The sequence below is a fragment of the Phaenicophaeus curvirostris genome, chromosome 18 (genome assembly GCF_032191515.1).
Source record: "Phaenicophaeus curvirostris isolate KB17595 chromosome 18, BPBGC_Pcur_1.0, whole genome shotgun sequence".
Classification (NCBI taxonomy): Eukaryota; Metazoa; Chordata; class Aves; order Cuculiformes; family Cuculidae; genus Phaenicophaeus; species Phaenicophaeus curvirostris.
Window position 1 is genome coordinate 5,691,035 of NC_091409.1, and position 27,047 is coordinate 5,718,081.

The following is a 27,047-nucleotide window of genomic DNA, read 5'->3' on the forward strand; positions in this document are numbered from 1 at the left end:
GTCTCCTGGGAAATTAGATATATTGTTCTTGAAAGCTCAATCTGCCATAATTGGGCAACACTCCAATGCGTTTGCTTGAAATTAGAGCACCAAATGCATCACAGGAAACTAGAGAGCACTTGCAACTTTTTTTTTTGGCAACTTCATTTTGTTGTTGGATAGAAAAGTACATAAGAGCTCAAGGAAAACCGTATCGTACTTTTACAGTGCAGTGAAAGTGAGATTTGTTATGCATTTATTCAGGACTTTCATAGAAGCGTGGTACATATCACAGCCCAGCTGCTGCTCGTGGGGTTTGTACAAAGTTCTCCACCGAGTTCGGAACACGGAGACTCCCCAGAGGAAACCAAACGGGGCCCGACCCAGCTTCTTACAGAAACACCAGTAAATAAGCTGTCATGGTTTAGACCCACTCAGCAACTAAATACTCAGTGGGATGGGGAGGAGAGTCAGAAAAAAGATGGTACAACTCGTGGGTTGGGATAAAGACAGATCAATAGAAAAGCAAAGTAAGAAGAAAATGATAACGAGATGATGAAGAAGAAAAGAATATACAAAGTGAGTATTGCACAGTGCAATTGCTCACTGCCTGGCAATCAGTGCCCACCCCTGCTCTGGCCAACTCCCCCAGGGATACACCAAGCCTGACTACACCATGCAACTCCCCCTCAGCCAGCGTGGGGCAGCTGTGTCCCCTTCCAGCTTCCTGGGTGCTCCTCACCTTCTCCTGGGTTGGCCAGTGTGAGAAGCTGAAGAAAATTAACCCTATCCCAGCCCACGCCCAGGGAAAATACAGTGCATTACATTCCCACACCTGCAGCAGCACAGAGCAAGTTTCTCTCAGGAACCGCAGGAATACAAGAAATGTGATTTAAAGGCAAGTTTTAAAGGACTTATTCCCTTTCTCACAGCTCGGTGTGTTCTAATAACAAAATGCATTAGTCCTGGCTTGCCCCTCTTGACCACTGGAGCAAATCACGCCTGGGATGGCGATGGAAGAGTCAGAAGAGCAGGTTTGGCCGCAGCAGCTTTGCAGGGGGAGGACAGATCCGTGCTATCAGAATAGAGTTGCAAGTACAGTCCCAACTGGCAGCCCATTTTAACTGGAAGGACTTGGACCCTTCACCTACAGAGGTGGTACATGTTGGCTAAGTTGAAGGCAGGGCAGCAATGCAGAGCAGCCCTAACGTGCTGCCCTCCTTATTTATGCCTTCAAATAACAAATATCTCACAAATTTATCAGCCTGGCAACTTCCACAAGGAGGGAAACACCACTTGCTAAAAAATATTCCAAAACACTGAGAAGCTAGTTTCATGCAGCATGCTGCTGGCATGCCATTCCTAAAATTCTAAAGACAGGATTGACCTGTAGTACCTAAATCTGCTCCTCTCCACACTTCAAACCAACACAGCAGGTTGTCCTGCAGCTGCTGAAAGCCACGATGTGTAAAAAATCCTTGCACAAACATGGGAAGTGTTTAAAGCAGAGGCCCCTTCTAACCCAAATTCACAAGCGAAAGGGTTTGGACACTTACCTGGACACATGCTCCACGGAAAGTACTGCTGAGACTGTCGCTACAGTTGTGCGTCCAACCAAGCTGCTGCCCTACCTGACCTCCCCCACGGAGTCAACTCTTCTCTGCAGATGGACAACTAACTGTAAACACAAGAAAATGGTTAAAATTATCATTGCGTAGACTTCCCATGCCGTTATTTGTAATCCATCAACCTCAGAAATACGGGGAAAGTTCTTTGATCAGATTAAAATCTCCAATAAAATCTTAATTACTGCAAATCTGATGGCGTTTATCAGTGTTCATGGGCATATCTCACATTATTTCAATAGGTTACCTGAAAAGCTATCTATTTCATTATACACCCATGAAATATGACATGATGGTTGAATTCAGAGTGCCTTATTTTATCCTACTTGTCCTGCTGAATTTTTGTGCTACAAAGAATGTTATCAATAGTTCACGAATATTGCAGCTATGCACTATAGTCAAAGGTGTTAAAAAACTAGAGACATAGAATCATAGAATCATAGAACAACCAGGTTGGAAGAGACCCAACAGATCATCGAGTCCAACCATTCCTATCAAACACTAAACCATGTCCCTTAGCACCTCGTCCACCCCTCCCTTAAACACCTCCAGGGAAGGTGACTCAACCCCCTCCCTGGGCAGCCTCTGCCAGTGCCCAATGACCCTTTCTGTGAAAAATTTTTTCCTAATGTCCAGCCTAAACCTCCCCTGGCGGAGCTTGAGGCCATTCCCTCTCATCCTGTCCCCTGTCACTTGGGAGAAGAGCCCAGCTCCCTCCTCTCCACAACCTCCTTTCAGGTAGTTATAGAGAGCAATGAGGTCTCCCCTCAGCCTCCTCTTCTCCAGGCTAAACACCCCCAGCTCTCTCAGCCGCTCCTCATAAGGCCTGTTCTCCAGCCCCCTCACCAGCTTTGTTGCTCAAACATTGATACTTCTGTAGAAGAGGGCAGAGATGCCAGTCACACACACAACTGTTGGTGAACCTACAGGCAAGAGAAAAGCAACTTGTCCCCAACACAGGGCTGGGAGTGCAATAACAAAAGGTATCATAATAGACTCCCACACGGAGAGAACCTCCCAGCTGTGGCCAACTCCAATGTGCGCATCTCCAGTTCTGAGAGCTCTACAGAGAAGCTGCATCACTCTTTGGACAGAGGATGACAAAGGGACAGTAAATTCCCTCACACACCAGCCCTCGCAAGCTTCAGGGCCAGGAAAGCCTGTTTTACTCTTTACAGAAGTGCTGCAGAACACACACATTGCCCTGTAAATGGCCCCTCTCCTCAGCTGTGGCTTTGCTCTGAAACATCAAACTGAGCAGCTTCACAAAGAGTTACCATGTTTATCATCAAACAGAAAAGAAGCGAAACTCTCAAAGTCAACAACTGCTCAGTTCTAAGAACCTCTCCTCAGCCACGTGGCAGCGGCCACAGGAGGCTGCATTTGCCCCACTCAAAAATTGAATGAATTTGAACTGCTGATGGGAGATGGACACCACCAGCTTTCCAGACTAAAAGAACAGGAACATTTAAAAGCTGAGAAAAATTATATGGAGCGGAGGACTGGCTATGCACTTAAACGTGTTATTTAAGCAAAGGTTATGGTCTTATAGTTGACCTCTCCACCCTTTCAGCATCCTTGGCTTCTCTAGAGCATTTTTAAGCTACCACCTCTACTGAGAAGGAAGCACAAGTACAGAACACTGTGCAAGAACATTAATCTTTCACGTCTTACCCTCAACTTGTTATTGGAAACAACACCCAAAGGTCAGTCTCTTCCCAACTAACCTGCCACAGCTTTGCAGACTCCATGCTTAGTTGCAGGACAGCCAGTGGGGATCGTTTCCAACCGACCCTTTCCAGAGTTAAAGGAAGGCTATGACAATGGTTTGGCCAAAAGTCAAAGCTGTTTCTTTCCACGTAACAACACTACACAATTCAAACCAACTAAAATCTCCAGGTGTGTCATACACGGTGTCAGGTGAGCAGATCACTTTGGGAGCTAATCTGTTTCCTCAGAGACACAACTGATCTCCTCACACGGACCAGGTCGGTGCCGGCCGAGTGCCAGTTCCACAGCAGCGTGCTTGGTGCAGTAGCATGTCAATAGATTTGTCTATATGAGAGAAAATTCTCAAATTCGTGATTTTTCTATTAAACTAACAACAAGATTGGGCCATCCAAACTGTGAATTATTTTTTTTTAAGTTGCCTATGAGAGGGGGAATTATAAAAAAAAAAAAAAAAAGAAAAAACCACCAAACCAAATAATCACTACAGTGCAACAGAAATCTACCTTCTCAGATTTTCACAATAATAATCAAGTGTGCCCCTGATTATATTCTTTCATAGTTGTGCTCTAAATTCTATGGTTTATGTCACACCTTCTTTGGAAAACCATTGCAGTTAATTGTGTTTAAGAGAGCAGGCTGCCCTCCAGGAGAGGGGTCTTATTAAACCTTCACTAGACCAAACCGAAATGCTTTTAAGCAGAGAAAGTTTCCACAGAGATGTTAAAAAACAGACACAGCAAACCCCACTATCCATTACTCTTTGTCGAAGACCCCTAAGACAACAAGGAAATCTCAAGATTCATGAAGTCACACACCTCCAAAACCCTGACAGAACAACATAAAAACCCAAAATACATCTTTAGGAAAGAACATCCCCTCAGGTAGCCTGATCTTTTACTGTCCCAAGAAAAACAAATCCAAGAGGAGAAAAGATTTAGAGAGAAAAATACATTAGCAAATACAGATAAATTTGTTTTTAATAAAGGAGTTAATTTTCTTTCAATCCTATATAAAACAATAGCAATTAAAAACTTCATTTTTGAAAGTAAAATATTTACATATGAACAAGTAACTGTGCAAAATTTACATGAAAAAAAATGGAAAGACAGGATTTCCTAAAAGACAAAATAAAAGGGGTGTAACAGTTGTCAGGTGTTGATAAAAATACTGATCAGCATTCAGTTTACACGCAAGAGAGTTAAATTCTACCATGAGAGTTCACACAAAGAAAGCCAAAGTATTTACAGTCATAAAAGTACTATCAATAGACAATTTAATACAATAACCTCTGAAAATATAAAGAACCAATTAGTATATTTGTAATAAAAAAATAGGTACAAAGAAGGGACTTTGCTCTGGACATCTTTAAAGTAGGCCCACAGCTTGCATACAGTCTCTTAGCAAAATAATTATAGTTTACATAGCCATTTTTATGTTATGTGCCAAAAATTATGTACAATTACTGACAAAATACACCAACCATTTTTCAACACTTGATTCACACTGAGAAACAGTCTTTTGATGATTCCTCTCAACTTTGATTTTATTTAATCTAAGCTTTCACTTTAGCTAAAAAACACAGTGCAAGTAAAATATATTTATGCTGAAAAGGTTTCTCTTTTTTTCCTTTTTTTCCTTTTTTAACTTTACAGCTTTACAAACTATAGCAAATAAAATGCATTTGTACAGATGCTGCTAAAACATTCAGAAGGAACCCTCCTTTATGGGATTTCAGGGCCTCTAATAAGCAATAATGTGATTAAAATTGAGGTTATGTTTAAAATTAACTGTATATCCCTCTAGATTCTGAACATTTGGGGGAAAAGATAAATATTCTTAAAAAATCAGTTTGCTTTGCTAACTGACTGTTTAAAAAAAGCTAAATGAAATGAGGTCATCTGCTGTAGACATATGCCTATATAATTGATTTAGTTGAATAAAACTGAACTAAAATGCACAATTAATGTCAAAACTGCTACAGGGCTGACAAAGGGTAGCTAGTTATTTGCTAAACGATTCCATCAGTCTTTATATATGGCTTGTTTGGCAAGAAGGCCACTCAATCAAGAGATGAGTTAAAATTTAATTGTCCTTTTATAGCATCCACAGGCCTTGTAAGTATTCTCACTGTTACAGAAATGTATTTCTCTTATGCTGAAGAGTTTATTTATAAACAGGAATATAAAACTGTTCCATGTAAAGAGGTGGTTGTTTTTTAAACAATATCCCATTTGCTCGTTACAAAAAGGCGTAATTTGCAAATATATAAAAAATGTCCTCAGGCGTCTCTCCGTCAAAAATACCGTGATCTTTTCCATTTTATTTAAGGAATGCTTTATATAGCAATAGTGAATGGCTTGTCTCTCGCTCATTTTCTAAACAAAATATGAGGTCCCTGAGGTTCACCCGCGTTATCCTTTGTCGCGTAAACTGTCTGGTTGTTCCAACTCCAGAGCTGCCTGGGACTGCTGCACTTGAACCAGATCCCTGGAAAGGAGAAGAACAGAGAGATCAGAACATGTCAGTGCCCCCAGATATTCCACAACTCTTCAGAGAACACATGCAGGTAAGAACTCAGTGTTTGTGTACAGGAAGCTACCAAACAGTCCGTTATATGCCACCAAAGATTTCTTTCTAATTCTTATTTATAAAAAATAGTTGATCCATCAGACATTTTCACTAACATTTAATATAGACAATAAAACTCCCAAAGCATTGCTCTTATCTTCAGGACGGTACTAACAATGGGCAATAGCAACAACTGAACAAACAGAAGAGACCATACTCTTCACAACCTCAGCATACAGATCCCAAACACAGCCTTGGAGCTCTTGAGGAACTGGGGAGCACCAGCTGGGACCATGAGATCTCAAACAATGTCCTAGATACACCCTGAACTTCATGGTAGGTGCCATGAGCTCTCCTTGTGGTGACAACAGCTGTAACCAAGCTCAGGATTAGATTAAGAAGTCACTATCCTAGACACAGTCAGACGTTCTCTAATCATCTCTGAATTCTTCCCCATTTTCACTTGCAGAAAACAGTTCTGATAGGATGCATACAATTAATGCAACGCTTCCGTGTCTGTTTTCTGTTCCTCTGTACCAGTAAGGAAACTCTGGAGTGTTTTAAAATCATCAGCAATCAGAAATGGCAGGAACACTATGTAGTAACAAGGTGCCTCTTCCAGTGAAGACCGGGATTTGATCGCATCCCGTGCACACCTACCAGAAACAATTTTGCAATAGGAAGAGGGGTGCAGCCTGGCCTGAGGCTGGCAGAAGGGCACGGTCCAGCAAGGGCAGCTAAAGAGCAGCCGGGCTCTGCAGCAGCCTCCTCCTGCCAGCAGTAAGGCGCAGTCACCAGCAGATGGCACGCAGAGACCGAAAAGCCAACTTTCCCTGCAAATTCTAAAGTCGGGAATCCTAGTGAGGGAAGATTTATCTGCCTAAGAGTTTGGAGGATTTTAACAAAACACTCCAGACTTCAGAAAAGCTGGAAGTTAGCACCTCTGCGTTTGGGGCAAGTGTTCTTGCTTCCTCACGCTGCTAACAATGATATCGGGACTTTTGTTTCTCAAGCAAGTTACTAGCTGAACCAGCAAGCATCAAATCACTGAAGTCCTGTAGCTCTAACAGTTTAAAGGCTGGATTTTCAAAAGGATATTTTAAGGCACTTGCTCAACTTAGTTGCCTAATTTCCATCAACTTAAATGGAAATGGAAAATAGATGCAGGAGAGCACTGGATATGCTTTAGCAGGAGCTCAAGCCTGATGTTATTATGTGGACTTTAATGCTTTTAAGTGCAAAGATAAAATTTCGTGTGTCTTTAAAGCCACGGAACTATGCTACTCCTGCAGGCACAGAATAAGTTAAGAAGCTTTGTGGTAACTTTCAGTAAAACCACATGGTCGTAAAACTAAAACCGACAGCAACCCATTTTGTTAAATTTTGAAAGAGAACTGTACAATTACTACTCAGAAGTGATTTTACATGTAATTGAGATTCACCATTCCTAGACATCAAAAGCTTACATTTACAAATCTGTGTCTAAGCAATGACAAACCTTATTTTCCACACTTCTTGTAATACGCCGTAACTACAAACTGCATACAAATGGTGACAAGAGGAGCTCAATTTAAAAATGTCAAGTGACACAGCAGCAAAAGCACAGCTGTTAGTCTATCAGATCAAAAGCAGCTGTTTCTTAATTAAACAGACAAAAAGATTAGATTTCCAGGGAACCTGTAGTTAATTGGTTAACCAGTAAGTGATTAATCTACGATAACTAATTTAGTCAGACTTAGATGAAATACAAACAAGTGTTCATAGTAGATGTAAAACACATTCCATAACCTAAGTGACATTAACAGACTATTAACACTGCACAGTTGAGCATGCATAAGTAAGCGATGGCAACATTAACGCTGTTCAGACTATTCCTCAGAGACTACTTCATTTAGATACACATCTATCTTCACAGAAATGCAATTTTTGTAATTTTAAACCACATCTATAAACCTTTAATACAGTAATTTGTTAACTTACATGAAAAGAAGTCTTATGATCAGTAACAGGCATTTTAGTAAATTTCAAAACTCAAAATTGCTTTAAAAGTTGTGTGAGAGGCTTGATTTTTTCTTATAAGTGAAAATAACATTTACTACTATTCAGATTGTTCTCTAACATTGCATATCAAGCACATGTAAATTATTGCTTCTAGCAATTTAGCATAAAACAGGATGAATTCTTTTGAAACAAGGTTTTTCTTCAGTATAAATGCTCTAGCACTAAAAACTTGGAATGCTCAGGGAATAATAAAAAGAATTAAACTTTACTATCCTGTCACTCGCTATCAGATACAAAACTCTGCAGGGAAAAATCCTCAAATTATGAAGACAGCTTTTGGCCTTGAAAATGACAAGTTTCGGGATGATTTTATTTTTAAACACTAAAGAAATCCCACATTGAATGTCTTCCATGCAGAAAGCAATTTCATACCATTGCATGTTTATTAACTTGTTTAGAAATACAGCAGATAGTCTACCCATCCACCTGAATCTAAATTAACATTAAACTCATCGGATACTGAGCATACTGATACTTAGTCTGCCGAGAAATCTTTAAGAGGCCAGACTAAAAAGTAGAATACACAAAGGACATGCAAGGACATTATATTCAGATGGAATGGTTAAACTGATCTGCCGCAGAAATACCAAAACCAAAAAGCAATCAACAGATGAAGAAAGAAATAAGGTAAGTTCCTACATCTGAAGCTCCTCCTGTCAAATTTAGCAGTGATCCACTGCACCCACCTGAGCAGCGTTATTCTGCACTCTTATTTCATTGCATCAGCCACAACAATCTCTTCCCAAGACTATGGAGGTCCAAAAAAAGCACAGACCTGAGAGAATAATGATGGCTTTTCTAATGTTACTGCAGTTCCATGAATCAAAGAATGCCAACTTAAATTTTATCCCCTATGCTGCTACGCAGCTGCTAAAAATTAATCCTAGCCTTGGAGCAAGCAAATCTGAACATAAAACACACTTCTGCTGCTCAGAAAGCATCCACCTAGGGAAAAAGCTCTGAACAGAAATGTTTTTACAGAGGCTGATGCAGCAAAAGCAAACATTACAATTGTACTGTACCTCTGTCCCTGATCCAGATCCCAGTGAATCTATTTTCCTTTTCTTTCTGGGACCAATCGCAGCTAACGCCGTCAAGTTGGCATCCCTCTGTCTCATCTGTGCGAGCTCTTGTTGCTGCATCTGCATTTGCCAGAACAAGAACAGTTAGTTACTTTTCTTTCCACTTCCAAGATAAAAGTTCACGTTAAGAACACTCACCTCCTTAGCCTTCTGTTTCAACCTAAGCTGTTCTGGATCTTCTTGTCGAGATCGAGACTACATTGATAAAGGACGATCATGGAATAGTTGGAGAAAAAGAAAGAAAAATTAATATGCTTACAAAAGCAGTTAAAGATTCCAAGCTTTACACAGCACGTGAAAGTTTTCCTTGAATGTCAGCGGGATGTGGAGAATACCAACCACTCCCGGAGAGGGCAACAGGGGAAAGCAGTTTTTCAAAATGAAAAGCAGCTTTCCATCTCTTAGTTTCAGGTGTCTAGTACTGAAAAAAGCATCCCCTTTTTTCAGATTTGTTAAAAGTAGCAAAGGAATAGCTAAGCATTTATGCCTTAAATGAAACCATTACAAAACACAAATTACACAGGTCTGAAATAAAACGCATACACTTTGCATATGAAAAGAGGAATCAGACATGAACTTCTTTGAAAAATTCCTCCCCTTGCTGCATAACTGCACGCTTACTAAAAACATCCTTCTGCTACCCCTACACATACAGTCATCCCACTGGAACAAACTGCAGCCGACTGACCAACAGATTTTACACAGGCAATCGACTTTGGTAAACATGGAATCGTTCTGGTTGAAAAAGACCTGCAACACCATTGAGTCCAACCCTTACCCTAGCACTGCCAAGTCCACTGCTGCACTTGTGGCACAGTAAACATAGGGAATTATATGAATACGCAAAACACAGTCATAAAGACGCATGTCTCGCCCCCAGTCTTTTCTGAAATAAATGGATTTATTCTCTAATTTTACTTCATAGATCACGTTTTCTAGACCTTTAAATTGCTGTTGCTTTCCTTCTAAAGTCTACCTTGTGTAGGGACCAAAAACTGAATAGAGTACCACCAAGCTATAAAACTCATCTTTTTCACAATGCAAAGTGCAAAAGTTTTAAGACCTACTTTAATCTGGGAACACGCAATGAGACTGGCCAAGAAGCTGTCTCACGTACTTTACCATGAAAAGCAGAACAGAGCTCTAGCTAAAGAACACATTCATCAAGCTCCATCTTTGAAGATTAGAGTCTTCCCCTTCATTGCCAGCACTTTAGTATGAAAAGAAACTCTGCAGTTTTGACGTCAAAAATGACAGTTGGCAAACGTGTGTGAAATCCAAGCACTTGCCTTTGCTGCACGCATTAAAATTTCCCTTTCTTGTTCATCTTTACGCTGCTTTTCTATTTGATCAAGTTGTTCAAAGAACTTGAGCTGTGCCCGAACGTCACTTGCTTGTTCATATCTTTCATCATCCTGAAAACACAGCAAATATGTTTCTCATTACACTTCTTGAAAACAAAGCTGTTAGCTTGTACTGTACTGTAGAAGAACATATACATTTAAAGCTCAAATGTTCACTTTGTCCTTTTCAAACAAGTACCAAGTGTATATTTACACCAGTCAAACCAGGTAGATTTCTTAAAAGCATTTTGTTCTATTCCATGAATCATCAGATTTTGACTTGTAAACTAATAGCATCACAGCTTTAACCTCACAAACATATTTCACAGAGCTGTGTGGTTTTTTTAAATATTGTTTAGGCATTTGCATCTATTAAGAACATACAACTGTCAGAAAGCAGTCTCTTGAGAATTCAAAGCAGTGCTTTTACCTGCCTATGTGATTGTACAATCACTCAGGCTCTAAACATTTGACATAATAAATAAAGGGAAGGGCACAGTTTCTGCATTTGTCTTGAAAACATTTTGTACACGCAAGCTGAAGAGGTCTAGTCATCCGTGTGTATTAATATCTTAATGCAAGATGAATCAGAGAATAAACAACTTAACTGCACAAAATGAAGAACACCTGAACTCAAGCATTACAGCCAACATGACAGCCTCCTGAATTTGGGCAGTTTTGCCGTTTTATTTGTGCTATTAAATACAGTTACCTTGTAAGAAATATTCCTTTGTTGAGCAGTCTCTGATAATTTTTCCACAAGGTTTTGTAGCCTTTGTTGTGTAGCATGTGATACGTAGCTAACTACATCTGGATGGATTTCTGTTATTCCGTGTTTTTTACCTATGATCAGGACAGAAGTCAGTTGTAAAAGATGTTTTTACAGTACGGCTAAACATGTGGCTGCCTTGAGTCATGGAAATTCACATAATTCAAATGCTAATTGTAAAATAAATCTTTTGGTATTTTCAGACAACGATCAAACAGGCACTGACATACACATGAAAACTTACATTAGCTTAACAGAACTTACAATCTATTAATAAATTCAGTACACTACAGAATCACAGAATAACCAGGTTGGAAGAGACCCACCGGATCACCGAGTCCAACTGTTCCTACCAAACACTAAACCATATCCCTCAGCACCTCGTCCACCCGTGCCTTAAACACCTCCAGGGAAGGTGACTCAACCACCTCCCTGGGCAGCCTGTTCCAGTGCCCAATGACCCTTTCTGTAAAGAATTTTTTCCTAACGTCTAGCCTAAACCTCCCCTGTCGGAGCTTGAGGCCATTCCCTCTTGTCCTGTAAGAATGCTTTTTGTTCCACCATCAATTCTAAACTAGTAAATAAATATGAGAAAAGTGTTTCTGGATTTATTTTTTAAAAATCAAATGCCATTATTCTCTTGTTAGGCCTCATCAGTTTATACAGTCAGAATTCTAACTAGGTCTAGTAATTTTGATGTTAAATTGCCATCATTTTTAAGGCAACTCCATAGGTGTGTTATCCGTTAGCACTCTTCACTCCATAAGCTGAATGCTTGCCCACAAGCATTCAAATACATAAAAGTAACAACTTCAGCAACTTTAAACCATTCAAATCCATTTTGAAGGAAAATGCCTTCAATTACACCCAAGACTAGTAAAATTAGTTTATTAAAGTTCAAGAAAAATCAACGTACCTATTTCTAATATCCTTCTTTGTAAAGGTGCCGGGAAAAGGAAGGTTTCGTCTTTACAGGACCGTGTTAATGTGCCCACTAGCTCAGAGTTTGTTGCCAATATCCGAGCACTTTCTTCTGACAGGTTGACTCCAGCCATTGATGCAACATCATTGATGTCATCATCGTCCCTTAAGAAGGAAAGACTCATTATAATCATAACATTTAGTACTTATCTGCATCCACTGCTATGATACCACTGCTGCATACAATGAATTTCACAGTAAACATTAATATTTTACTTTGTTTCTGCATTTTATTTACTATTACACAATGAAATAATATGATTCCACAGAGCACTAGAAGTATTTCACAGTTTTGTACTTCCCAACTGTTTTCTCAAGATCCTTCCATATGTAATGTTTCAACATCTTGAGAAACAAGACACTAGATGCATCACTACTATGGAACAATAACAAAAAGCCCTCATCACTGTAAGACAGGCTGTACATCCAGGTAACCTGAGCAGAGTTGGGAGGAGTGAAGGAATGAATTCTATTTGCATGTCCAGGCAGGAATTGTTTGTGAGGTTTGATATTTATCCTTAGTGCCAGCTAAATGCTAAAACCAGTCTGGCACAAGTATGTGCACAGCTGTTTGTTAAAGCCTTTATTAAAGCAGCAAACCTGCCCACAGAAAATTCACCTCTAGCTCTTGCAAGTTTACCCAGACTGATTTGGCACCACTGGAGTACACAGAAAAGTTCGCACTGAGTTCAGCAGGCTGCCCAAGCAGCACAACCACAAATAAGAATACAGTTCCTCACCTAAACGAGCCTCCCCCAGGTTCTTTCAGTTTATTCTTCTGAGCAGCAGCTACTTGTGTCGAAACAGTGGCGATAGCTTTGTTTCCAGGCAATACTGCTGGTTTTACCACAGGTACTGCAAGAAGAAAGATGAGATTTGTACTCCATCAAATTTGTATCACAGTCCAGATTTACAAGCCAGTCATGGGCAATAAAGGCAATAGGTCTAGTGCAAAGATTTCACCTCAATAGTTTCTGTCAGCTTCTCGCCCATCTAAACAAGACCCTCCCACACAATTCCAGCACCCAGCAATTTCTCTGACTATAAATGCTGCCCTGACATACGTCTACCCCCAGCCATTCTGGCATTATGCACTGAAGATGTGAGCTATAGTACAATAGCTACAGGGCACTTAAGAACTGACATTCATAAATGTTAGTAAATGTTACTGGTATCAAACACAGCATACGCCAAGTATCTTGACCTCTTACCTGTCTGAAGTTGATTCAGTTGAATTTGAGGAGTAGTGAGCATAATACGACTATGCGGTTGCCGCAATGCTACCATTGGCGTCTGTGTCAACGTTACCTGTGGAGGCCTTATCAACGTCCCTGCTTTTTGAGACTGTTGGATAACCTGCAAAGAATAAAAGAACTGTAAACAACCTGAGAAGGTTAAGAATCAAGTGGGAAGTACAGAGCCTAACAAGCAACTTGTAAGTTGCAGTCATCTTAACACGTCTGCTCATTATCTAGGATCAACACATGCTAATGCATTTAAAAGTACCTTTAGATAAATTATATCTTGCAGGAAAACTATTATAATATTCCACAAAAAATAAATCACTAACCCATTTATATTTAAAAACAAACAAACAAATTAAAAAACCCATCTATAATCACACAGGTCCAGCTAAAACTTTCTATATGGGGTTTCTATGTTACAGATACAGAGACAAATTGGATCCGCCTGAACAAACTCTACAACTAAATATAACAGCAGCATGATAAAGATAATCCAGCTAGTTCTACACATGCTGTTTTCATTCAGAACCACCATAAGCTACAGCTGTGCAGCTTTGTACTATTGGATTGTTAGGTTGGCAGTCTCAGGCCACTGCAGCCGTGCCGCTTCTGAACCTGAACTCATAAAAGTAGGGTCACATCACAATGCTACAACCAGAGCCTTTTGTGCAAACTCGTCTTCTGGCCTCAACTAGTTTTCAGAAACTCACTTCAAACTACTGTAAAGAAATCCAACAACTCCACCTGTTTCACAAGCTCCCTTTCTGTAACTCCGTTTCTGCAAGTCTTTCTTTTGTCACTTTTGCTGCTGTTTTATGCATTTAAGTTATAGGCCAAACTATTTATTTGTAAATCCAGCGCTAATTAGTCGATGTTCAGTTTTCACTCCTTCTCTAGGTTCCCAGCTTCTTTCTGCACTCCATAGCTTATACAGCCAGTAAGATCAGTGTAATCACTAGTCTTTCACTCAAGGGAAGTGAAAAATATTTCTGGATTGACAAAAGAGGTCTCTCCTTTTCATTTATATGAAAATTTCATGTAGAGAAAATAAGAGCAGCTCAGACGAATGCCAAACGTTCCACAAGGAGTGCTGAAGTACTAAGAAGCAAAAAACCCTAGTAATTTAATAACGTCTATTAATTAATACACATCCCAGAAAAAGCTCAGACACTGCTTTGCTACGAGAATAAGAATAAAAGGTGCTGCATGCTATACAGTTCTTATTTTGTTTATAGGCAGGCCTGAAAAAGTTATTCTTTCTCCTCTTTTTGGGTAATCTGTTGTAAGATTTATGAACTGGGAAATTAAAGATCTTCCAGAGCACTGCTCTTATGTATATACAGTGACTGAGACAATCCGCCAATATTTCATGCTAAAAAGGGAAATAATATGGTATTTTAATCAAGAATGGATTTTAAGTTATACTTCTTTTTCTTAGCAGCTAGTTTCTCTAAAGAGGTCAAAGATCTTTGATTGAGCTAAACCAAAAGTTTAAGAAAAGTCACCGTGTTATCAAAAAAACCCCCTGTGCAATAACAGATGATGCACTTCTGCTTACGTACCAGCGGTGTAGCCTGCCCCTGTTTACTAACACCAACTTGTGTTGGCTGAGTGAGGCTGATTACAGGTTGTTGGAGAGTACTCGTTACAGTCGCAGTTGCCTTCCCTGCTGTGCGCTGCACTGAGGAGCTTAGGAGCACCGCTGCAGATGGAATCGTTGCTATCGTTGCTTGCGTTGTTGGTTGCTGCTGTTGACTTTGTTGAATGAAAGCTGCAGAGTCTGGTGTTAACTGTCTCAAGGCAGGTAAACTCCTCTGAAAAGGGGAAAGAAAAGAATTTGCTTGAGTATTTTAATCCTAGATAGTGAAGATTTCGGAGACCACAGTGTTTTACCCGATTCTGACATTAGTTGTTTTCCTATAATAACAATTTTTGTTCTCATGAACGGCTGAAGGTTGAACGAGCATTTAAGAACCCAGAACTGTCAACACACACACCTACAACTATATCCCTTAATCATACATTAGTCAAGCAGAGTTATGCTCTTGCCATATAGAGTCGTTGTACTTTCTCCAGTTTTCAGATGGTAAATGTTTCGGAATGAATATTATTTTGAGATGTGTTCAATTCGTCTAAAATTTACAACAAATGGGATTTATCACTGAGAGGTGGCAAATTTTCTGTTTATCCATACACACAGGGAATAGAACACAGGCAGAAGAGTATGAGTTTGTCCTGCAGGTACAGTTTTCTGTATCATTCAATCCCTTGTTTTCTTTCCAAGGCTAAAGAAGAGGCTAATAAATCAATTCATAGGTTTGGTGCTATGGAAAGAAAGTGCTTATAAGTCACAGAAAGAAAATACTTCAGATTTCTCAAAAAAGCTACGATGTGACACTACGTAAAAAATTACATTGACTGTACCAATGATTCCTACTATTGAACTCTTGGAACCAAGCAACAGAAATATTTTCTAAGGGAGCAAAAGTATCATTTAAAACTTCCATTTACACCACTCTGGAATTCCAACTATACGTGCTGTGTTCATCACTGCTGACACAGGCACAGAAATGCACAAGGACTAGTGAACATAAGTTACCTTCAGAAAAGGCACAAGATAAGGTTGAGGTGAAGAATTAAGTTCTCTGTACAGCCTGCTGGTAAAGTCTTCTGCTTCAATTTTTCCATCCTTCAAAGCAGAAAAAACAAATTAATGAACTTGCAGAAATTAACTTTTACAGATATTCAACACAAAAAAAAAACCAACCTTAAGACTTAACAATTTATTAAAACTAAGTGGATTTATCCACAGCTGACCCACAGTCAGCCAGTTGCCAATTGCTCAGCACGGCTGGGCAGCCTCATCTCTGATATTCTCTTCTCCAAGGATACTATAGTTCCTCCATTCCAAATTACTAAAACTGTGCCCACCACATACTCAAAAGGCAGATGTCTCTGAAAAAACTAAATGTATATCCTTCACGGGAAGATACACTTCGAATTTTGGTCTTGTGACAACTTCTGGTTATTATGTGATAACATCTGGAATACACATCCTTTCCTTAACTTAAAGGTCACTGGTAACTAGGCTAAGCAATACTAGTATTTATTCTATAAATATGAAGTATGTCAAGATTTATATTAGCTTCAGATAATATTACTTTATTTTTTTTTCCTAAAAACTTGTGATTTCCTACGCTCAGCTATCGCACAGGATGTAGTGACTTCCCTCAAGTATATAATTAATCTTTTTATTCACTGTTTTATCAATAAAAAGCATAGATGTAAAGAGCCACCATCTACACTAATCACACTTCAATTTAGCTCACAATCTCATGCATGAATATCAGCAGTAACGTCTCATTTACAAGCTTAAAGGAAAATGTATGCATATATTTTAACATAGAAGAAGCAAAGTTTCAATGTTACTCAGATTTTAGAATCTCCCTCCTCTCCAAAAAGAAAAATCTCTAAATTTTGAGCCTAAATTTACCCGTATATGTTTTCTTATAACTTCGCATTTACTGTTCTTACCAGCAGGTTCTGTACCAATTCCTTCACATTAGCCGCAGTCTCTGAAGACTGTTTTCCAGATGATGCCAGTTTTATTAATGTGGACAGAAAGTTTTTGCATTTCTTCACATTTTCCATAGTTTCCTGTTATGGGAAAAGGAGGAGCAGAAGGGAAGCAGTTGGAAAGGGGAACATAAATTATTTCAACACACAATCTGACCATACACTCAGAGAAATAACATTCTTCTTTAATTCACCACTGCAGAGTATTATTTATAGATTCGTGTCCCTCACTGCTTAAGATGTAATAAGACAAATTATTACTTTGCTTCATAAACATACATATGTATTGTACACTTTTGTTACAAAAGTTTATTAAACCATGATTCTTACTAAAGTCAGGAAACACCAAGCAGTTTAAGAATGGCACCCTAGGTATGGGACAGTAACTGTTTTAGCAGGACAACCTATAGTAAAACTCTTTCCCAGCGCAGAGCATAGTGCACGGGTTCTCCCTGCTTTATGGTCCTAGAAACACGCTTCTTGAATGAGTCAGTGGCAACTTCTTATCCCATTTCATACTGTCTTTTCTCTGCAGTGCTGAAAAACTCACGCCCTTTTCTATAAGATACAGCCAACATGTTTTGTTTTTTTTTTAAAAAAAGTGCTTTACAAACAGTCACAGAAATAAAAATTAATACTTTGACAGGCATCAAAATTCAAGTGACCTGTGTTCACACTCTGTAGATTGTACGGTTTTATCTTTTCAAGACTAATAGTTCACAGAACTCCTGCATCTTCACTACGGTCCACTCTGGCTAGTGTTTGTGTGTATGTCTGTCCGTGTATCTATGCATGGATCTATGTACATGGCCACATCTATACATGGATGAACGAAAAGAGATTCTAAATGCACTCTCTTACTGTGGCAGCAGTGGAGGTTGCCGTTGTTCCTTGCACTGTTCTCTGAGTTCCAGTTTGTACAGCTGTTGCCGTCCCCAATGTAGTTGTTTGTGCAGTACCACCCAGAACAATCTGAGGCTGCAGAGAATACAAACATAAGATTATTTCACTTGGAACATACCAAAGCTTGTTTCCATCAAACAAACTGAACCACAGGACAGTAGAACATTTTTCACAGCTACTATAAAAAGAAGTTACTGATCTGCCGTCTGCTGCAGAGGAAAGGAAGAGCCACCAGATGGCACAAAACGCTGCACATTAAAACCAAAATGCTAAAAGTTGATTAAGCATTGCATGATTTTTTTGTGACTGAATAAAATGGCAAAATAATACTGTGAACAGACCCTCATACATTGTGGTTTCAAAACACAGTTTAAAAGAGTGCTACATTTCTGTGAATGCAATAGGGGGTTTTGCCCGTTCCCTTAAATGCCACTTTCAATAAGGCAAAACAGACACTAAAGCTCAGGTCTTATCTGGGTCTTTTGGATGAAGAATGGGACGAAACATTTTCCTAGATTTGTAGTCAAGTTGGTAATTCAAAGTAGGAACACTGGCTTTAAAGAAACCACAGCGTAAACAAGACCTTTCATTTATACAATTCATTCATGGATTTCCAACACAGTGTAATTACTAACAACAACCCAATCAGAGAGACAGTAATTCTTAACAAGCTAAAGCCAGCTTTCAGAATTTTAACAAATCATTTATAGACCTGCTTTTTATATAAAGATGCACAAGAGAAAAAGGCTCCTATGCTGTCAAAGCCAAATTTCATTAGTATTTTGGGAGACAGAAAAGGAGACAAGGATTTAATTTGTCTCATTTTTTGAAATCAGGATAAATGAAGTCCATGCTATGCTCATTACAGCAAAAAATATGCAGATGGAATGATTTTTTTTTTGTCTAGTATAACAGCAGTGCAAATTAAGAAGACTCAGTAAGGTAAATTAACTCTTAGATCTGGAAAGATCACTGGCATAGGCAAAGGCTCTCTGAGGGGAAAAAGGTTAACTGGATGCACAGCAAAACCTGCATGTTTTAAATTAAAACTCTCTAATCCTGTCTACTCGAAGGGTGAAGAAAGCATAATGAAACAGATTAGGTGACAGCAATCATATCGTATCACTGCTGCCTGGAAGTCATGTGGAGAATGTCATACTTTTGCGCTGTGTTTTAAACTCACACCACCACCTCTAGAGAAAAAAGAAATTCTACAAGAAAGCCTATCATGAACATAGGCCAGGCTGCTAGAAGACAGCCCGCGTACTAAGACACCACTATTTATCCTTGAGTTACCAGCACACCTCCAAGTACACAGACCAAAGTAGGGACATGTGTGAGAGGGACAAGGCTCGTGGAAGAGAAGGCTGCCAGTGCAGTCTTAGTTTCTGTAATTGTAACTTTTGCTGCAGAATTTGGATGACTACAGATCCACTGCAGGAATAACATTACAGCCCCAAATCCAAAGGGAATTCGCGTCACTTTCTTGCAGCAGAAAGCATAAAGGCATTTTATTTTAGTCGGTTCCGTGACTATACAAACTAATAACGGGCCACCTTCAAATATATGTGCATATAGGTATAATATGAAATAAAGGAATATACATATAAAAAATTACACATTTACATGCAATATATGAAGTAACTTGAGAACTGCAAATGTTTTAGAAAGGATAATCCAAAATACTTTTCTTCCATGCCCTTAACAATTACATTTCCCGTACTTCTGGCAGTCTCAAGCAAGTTTTCAGCTAATCTTAACAATCTATCTATGTCACATATATTACTTTTCTACAAACTCACTTGCACAACAGGAGGACGCTGTAGCGTTGTTGTGGGTTGCACTGTTGTTTGAGCCTGAGACACTTGCTTGATAATAGTAGTTGGTGTCACCTGCCGTGCAATTATAGGTGTTCCTGGAGCCTGTGGAAGAGGGGAAAAAACCGCACACATTAGATCCTATATTTCAATATATCCTGCCTTATCTAGCATTTTGTCTCTGGATCGCTGCCATTATTATAGATGTAAAAGAACACATTTGGACCATTATAAAACTGTGAGAAGGATTTGCAGTCTTAATGTAACTGTGATGATCTCAGTACACACATACCCATATCCACTTGTTTTCTTCTAGTCTTATAAAGCACAAAGATTCTTTGGGGGAAAGAGTTCTACATGTTAACCATATATGGTCTTGAATGGTCTTCTTTATATCAAAGAGTTTAACACTTAATGCCATTCAGCTAGGTAAAAATATTTGTGATGAGTAGAAGCCAAACTGTAACAGACTTAGGAAGAAAATGCAATGTCTACACTATGTGGAAAAGCCTGTACAGCACCAAGTGGATCAATGGTTTCTTCAAATCACTAACATCATACCTTGCGTTCTGGTGTACCCTTCACAGGAAAAGACTTCACAGACTTTAACACTACAAATCACTGAACTAACCTGCACCGTCGATATCTGCACTGGCGGAGCATTGGTAGGTGTAGCAGGACGAGGAGTCAGAGTATTTTGAGGCTGAGACTGGGCATGTGCCTGCGCTTGCATCTGCGCCAAAGCTTGCTGAGGGATCATCAGCAACTGCCCGTTCTCACTGCGCACAAGGACCATGCCTGGGGAAAAAGAGATTGGTCAGGAAACGCACATCCTCTTCAAATATGAAAGTATGTATTTTTTCAGGTTTTTATCAGAGTTGCATACATACAGAATTAACGCACTGTTGAAGGACTATATGGCTAACAAATGTGGGTTAGAATAAAAGGAAAAATAGCCAGCTACATTATCGCATCTTGTACAGAATAGCTTAATTACAGAAACACTCTATCAAAATGTTCAGCATAGTGTCCATAAGAACACACCATGGGTTGTATGTGCCCCAACCAAAAAATTCCATGTGATCAGATGTTAAAATAGGCAACCACGTAAAAATCCTACCTGCCTTTACTAGGAAATTTGTTTCATGAAACACTTGCAAATAAAAGAAAATCTTGCCAAGTAACAAGTGGTAGGATGAGAGGAAACGGCCTCAAGTGGTGCCAGGGGAGGTTTAGATTGGATAGTAGGAAAAAAATCTTTACTGAAAGAGTGGTGAAGGCCTGGGAGTGGCTGCACAGGGAAGTGGTGGAGTCTCCATCCCTGAAGGTGCTCAAAAGTCTGTAGAGATGGCATTTCAGGGCCTGGTTTAGCAGGCACAGCGGTGCTGGCCTGATAGTTGGACTGCATCATCTCAGAGGTCTTTTCCAACCTTAATGACTCTGATTCTACAATTTATCTACTCAAGTTCCTGCTATCCTTCCTCATGTTTTTAGAGTAATATCTTGCCATTAGGCATGATTCCTGTTAGTTGTACTTTAAGAGGGGGGAAGGAAAAAAAAAAAGATAATCCAACATAGGCTTCACCATCAACAGGAACACAATTGTCTAAGTTCTAAATTAATTTCCCATAACAAATTTAGTAATGAAAGTGGCTATAAAATCATAATCTTTCTCATGTGCATCTGCAACAGACTGCATTGTACCATGTTACACCCCAAAAGAAAAATAAAACTGAGAGGGAAATGAGGCAGCCATTCCCTGCTCAGTCACTCAAATCAATACACTTAACCCCAACACGTAGCTATAGGGAACCAGGCTCTAACAGGCAGATTTTCAGAATGATAGTCTCTCTCTCAACAACTCAAACAGGATCTGGACAATAAGAACTGTTTTTCAAAAGCTCATTCATTCAGCCTCAGTGAGTCCACAAGAGCCTCAGGATCTCATCAGCTCTGAAAAAGTCACCCAAGGAAACAAACTGGGCACTCAAAATTAGCAAGCATTTCTGAGAAACCACCTACAGGAGGAGACTTTGCCATGAAAATCAAGAGGCACTACTGAAATCAGCAAGTTTTTCTTAAGTGTTGTTCAATGAATAAAAAGCCCATACAGGCTCCCAACAATATCAGGAGATCTGGTCTATGGCATCTTGGAGCAAGACCACTTCAAAAGAACCAAGCTTTTACTTGCTTTTCTATACAGATGAAGTGCTGAAATGTTTACAGACAATGCCTTAAACAGTTTTCTTGGACTGTTTGAAAATTAAACTGCAAAAATCCATGTACTGATTTCTACAAAAATGAGTTCAAAAGAAAAAACAGATTAGATTGGTTGATGCGCACCCAATTTTTTCCTTACGTTCTCTACATCAACTCTCTTTTAATGAAACAGTCACACAGAGACGTTAAACTAGTTTACGTCAAAAAGGTGACTTTCCATTGCAACTTATTTAGAACTGTTAAGGTGGTACTGCAACGTGTAATGCACAAGAGCTATACCTAGACACAAATATGCTCAAATTGGTTCTCTGTAGGAAAAGAGGAAGGGAGCAAGATTATTTATAATCTTGCAAACTGTAGAAATAAACACTCTTTAGTTTAGCTGTCAAGTAAAAAAAAACATTGTCTAAGCCACTCCAAATAAAAAGGGGTTTTCTCCTGTAACTTCTGTAGGGGGAGGGCATTTTCATTAAAACAGCAAAGCCACACAGCACCACCACAGCTTACATGAAACTTAAAAACCTCAACTATTCATACCATCACTGCTTTCTCACTATCAGCCTCACCCTATTGAGAGAGCCTACTGATAAAGACTGGAGAAATTTAATTTTGCAAAGACTAGACAGTAACCTGCTCCTACATCGAGTTCATTCCTGCACACACAGAACTTGGCATCCTCATCAATGTGCAAACAGAAAATCTTGGGAAATGAACTCACCTTGCCTGTTTTCGTCACTGCTTATAATAATCAGCTAAAGCAGCTAAACACTGAATCAGTGGAAATCTTCAATACTACTATAACCGAAAGCGTAAGTACAATTACGGTACAATAAGTACTGATTAGAGGTGCTATTTTCAAGTTAAGTTCAATATTAAGGCTTGTTGATTACCATTTTGTTTCTAGCAATCGAAAATGCCCAATGCAACTCTATATACCTGTGCTTACAGAAGCCCTTAAATGTCACAGAATTACACTGATATCCCCATAAGAAACTTTTCTCCATTTTGGGGGCTTCCTAGGATATTCTAGGGCTAACGTACCATCCCAGTTCTTTAAAGAGTTACATATTTTTTCTTTCCAGAAGCAACACTCAAGTTTGGGGCTTGAGAAGGCAGGGCTGGTTTTTTTTTAAGCTTCTCTCTCAGTGCAAAAGTGACTGAAGTGATTTGGAAGTGCCTACTAGAGCAGCTCACTGCACTAGGAGAACCTTTATAGCATCAGGCAGTGGCACAGCGCTCCATGCTGTCCATCCCAGTCTACGGTTAAATAACACACCCCAGGCTTAAGAACCACACATTAGTGTCCTGCAACAGCACAACCACCCCTTGCACCACCAGCAGTGCTGAGTCATGGTTTTGCTCCCCAAAACATGAATGAGAGAAGAGAGGAAAAAAAAGGGAGAACCACAAAGCAAAGGCTGACTACCCCTGAAGAGCAAGCACATCTGAACAATGAAATAGTCTCCCTGAGCTACATGCAAAATTAGAACATGCCTACACATTAACATAGCACAACTGCTGAAACAGACAGTTGAAAAGCATATTAATGTGAGCTTCAGAAAACATATCAAGAAAGTTCAATTTCTGGCAGCAGACAGACAAAACAATCATGCGTAATTTAAATCCCGACTCTAAGCACTATCCTGCTTCGAACTATGGGAAGTTTGAACCTTCCCCTCAAGTACCGCAGGCATAGCAAAGAAGTTCTTAATTCAAAGCTACATTCATATCTGTCCCTATGTAAATAGTTCTTTTATACTGCACTCATATTTGATACACAGTTATTTTTAATTTACAGTTTCTAGCACATCTTTAAGTTAGCATCTACCACTAGCAGATAAATCACTGCACACTTAATGGGCTATACACAAAGACAACTACAAATATCAGACTAGTCTTGTACAAACTTTAATCACGGTACGACAAAATTCAATATTTTACCTACTTGAGATTATAATTTGTTAGTATCGGGTGACTTCAGAAGGTGTAAAAATTCAGATTGTGATGAACTTTCTTACTGAAATTTCTGTGAAGAATTTCACCAGTAATCAGTGTGCAGGCAAGCAATTTTTGACTGAACACTTAACACCTCCCCAGTCTTGTTGAGAATTCCTTAAAAAGCAAGACTGATCTGCTCTCTCTGCTTCTCTCCCCCTAGCCCAACTACAGACTCTTTTCCAACCCAATTAGCTAAAAAACAATCTCACAAACCCAAAATGATACCCAAGCTGTCATTAAGTGGATTTTCAGTGAAGTTCAGAAAGTCCATTTGAGCTAACATGGTTAAAAATTAAAAAGAAAATCCCATTTATTTCCCACTTCTAAACAACTTCTGTAAGAGCCCCCTCTCTGCACACACACTTCAACATTCTCTCAGCCGACTCACTGGTTGCAACAGCAAAAAAAGGAGGGGCTGGCAGCCACAAGTGTAGGAAAAAAAAACCCAACATTTCTTTATGTTCCAAAACTTTAAATGTAGATAAGTATCATTACCTCAAACTCCAGTGCATAAGGGTGCAAATGCTGTATGAACCAGATCAGAAATGACTACCAGGTACTAGAACACAGCTAGAATTGTACCAAGTTGTCTCATTTCTCTATTTAAATCCAGCAACATATTTAAAGTAAGGATGAAAAATATCTTCCTTTTTCAAGTTTACCAGCCAGGATTTTGTTCCACAAATGGAGAAATTGATACTTGAGACCAAACAGCTAATAAAGATCACTGGAAATGTTCAATTAGAGAAAGGTGACAATAAAACTTGGCTATTTTAAATCTTTCTCTGTCTTCTTTTTCCTAGAAAGCCCAATCACATGTACTCTAAAATCACAGTCACTATTAAAAATGCAAACATTCAAACATTCTTTCCAAGTATCTCATTAAAAAACTAATTAAAATTAAAATTAATTACTATTTTTGTTAGAAGTTAAAGGCTTAAATGAATCCTGAAAGAGGCTCATATTTTAGTTCGAATTAAACAATTCATCACAGCTCCAAATTAAGGACTAACAAAAATCTAGTTGGATTGCTCCTAATGTCAAAAAGACTTGTGCTCCTGACTACTACAATGGTCATTTCATCTGTTCTTGTTGTGGAGACCTGCCCAGAGCTCTCTTGTTTTCAAGAGTGTTTTGAAGGAAAAGTTCATTATTACACATGACGTAGAAACATGATTCTACATTGTGTCACCTTTGCTTCTTGCTATTTGTATTTCCACTTGCTAATGGCATTTCCATTTACAAAATGCTGTTGTGCTTTGGGGTTTTTTGGGGGTTTGTTTGTTTGTTTTAAACTAATAAATCCTGCAAAATCACACACTGGAATAAAAGCGAAGAGCTCTGGCCATGTGACATGTCAGAAAAACACAAATCACGGTTTTTTCTAATGCCTTCTTCTTTCTTTGAAACATGGCTTGGCTTAGCAAAGACTAAAGAAAACAAAACTCAAAACAATAAAGGAAGAAGAATAAAAATAATACTTTGTAGCCTTTGCAGACCACACTAATCTCTTGGGTAACTCCTCAGACACACAGCTTTCTTGCTAGAGAACCTGTACATCCAAAAAAACCCAAACCAAAACAGTTGTCTGTTTTCTTAACCACTGTTTGTTGGCAAACCTCAATGAATAACATTTATAGACACTGTACGTCACAATGATAGAGCTAAAACTTCTGGCGAATGTAGCAGGCATCTCCAGATTGCTGTTCTTAGGAAATACTGGTCCAGCCCACTGTCACCTCTGACAACCACACCCAGGAGGCAGCCACCCAAACAGCGACAAAGCAACGCGTCACCCTCTCTCAGCACAAATGCTCTGTTTCTCAAGGACTCAACTCATACAACAGGTGACAGACTGCAAGCCTTCATCCACAGTCAGCAAGCTCCTACCACGAAGGCCAGGAGAAGGGATGCTCACACTTGTCACTGGGTGTACTACCGTGCAAGAATGGGACTTGTGCGTATCTGTGAAATAGGAAACCTAGAAGGTATCCTATCTGATGACAAGCAACATCTCTCTTCCTGATGCAGACTCTGAAGAAAACAGATAGGTACAAGCTTGCAGAATTTTCTCACTACCCACGATGTAACTCATGGTCCAATTCAGAGCTAAGGAACCTAGACTTTTACTAAGTTATTTCTTTTAGTACCTGAGACGTGACAGAAGAATTAATGGATGCACACTCTTGAAACTGCATGGAGAATATACCTATCCAGTACCCCGGGGAAACTGCCGTCCGAACCTACAACTGAACTTTATTTCCAGAGGAAAAACAGTTAGGGTCAGGGAGAACTGTTAGGCAGCAAAGAATCTCCCTTCAACACATACACATGCTGATGTTCATAAAGAGCATGCAGCCTGGAAGAATACCTAGAGGATTGATTCTTCTGGTGTAGGAAATGAAAGTCCTCACAAACATCTCTACAGAAGAAGGTTATTGATCATAAAGGCCATGAACATCTGACAACCTTCAAATCGTAACTATATTTGGCAGGAAAGTTCACTAAAAGGTTATCTTGATGTCAAGGCAGTTTGTGCCTTAAGCTCTCAAGCACATACCGATTTGTGGCAAGATGCTTCAAACATTTGACATGGCACAAAAATCTGACAGTGATCATAAGCGGGCTGTGCCATAGCAGCAGAAGCAGCTTTAGAATAGCGTCCCTTCTGCATTGTCAGAAGAGATTCTGTTGCAACAAAAAGCAAAGCAAGTGTCTAAAGTTATGCAAGTTGGTAACACACACACACCACAAAAACCATGTCAAGTCAATGAGTCAATACTCTGCAGACGACTGGATCAGGCTATACAGACTCTGAAAAGACAAAAACCTTTACAAAAGGACGGTTTCTAAGATTTCCCCAATACAAAGAAAGCTAAAAGAATACTGGAGAAACAGACAGCTGGAGAGAAGGATAACTGCCTAAGCAAACTAAGGAAGAACTTTCAACAGAAGTGATGTATATGATAGGGTCCCTTACTGCAGAAAAGGAAATTATAACCTGGTACCGATGCTGTCCAACAATCTACCTCTCCTCATCTTAAGATAACAGATCCACCTGGAAAAGTTCTCACTCTACAGGAATAAAAGGCCAGGAAAAGAGGGAAGAACCTACCCAAGTCTGCTAGTTCACTGCAGCTCCCTGTAAAT

General features: G+C 39.3%; 1 protein-coding gene across 1 annotated transcript in view; it reads right to left on the reverse strand.

Annotated features, from left to right (window-relative positions):
• Positions 1-4,233: 4,233 nt before the first annotated feature.
• Positions 4,234-27,047, reverse strand: part of TAF4 (TATA-box binding protein associated factor 4) — a 38,020-nt gene continuing 15,206 nt past the window's right edge. Inside the window, exons 3-16 of the mRNA XM_069871644.1 lie at positions 20,311-20,477; positions 19,665-19,784; positions 17,821-17,937; positions 16,918-17,040; positions 15,983-16,072; positions 14,946-15,197; positions 13,351-13,495; positions 12,880-12,994; positions 12,075-12,244; positions 11,102-11,232; positions 10,336-10,461; positions 9,185-9,241; positions 8,987-9,106; positions 4,234-5,822 (exon numbers count right to left, since the gene is read on the reverse strand). Coding sequence (XP_069727745.1) covers positions 5,655-5,822; positions 8,987-9,106; positions 9,185-9,241; positions 10,336-10,461; positions 11,102-11,232; positions 12,075-12,244; positions 12,880-12,994; positions 13,351-13,495; positions 14,946-15,197; positions 15,983-16,072; positions 16,918-17,040; positions 17,821-17,937; positions 19,665-19,784; positions 20,311-20,477 — 1,901 coding nt within the window. The 3' untranslated portion in view covers positions 4,234-5,654. The remainder of the gene's footprint in view (positions 5,823-8,986; positions 9,107-9,184; positions 9,242-10,335; positions 10,462-11,101; positions 11,233-12,074; positions 12,245-12,879; positions 12,995-13,350; positions 13,496-14,945; positions 15,198-15,982; positions 16,073-16,917; positions 17,041-17,820; positions 17,938-19,664; positions 19,785-20,310; positions 20,478-27,047) is intronic.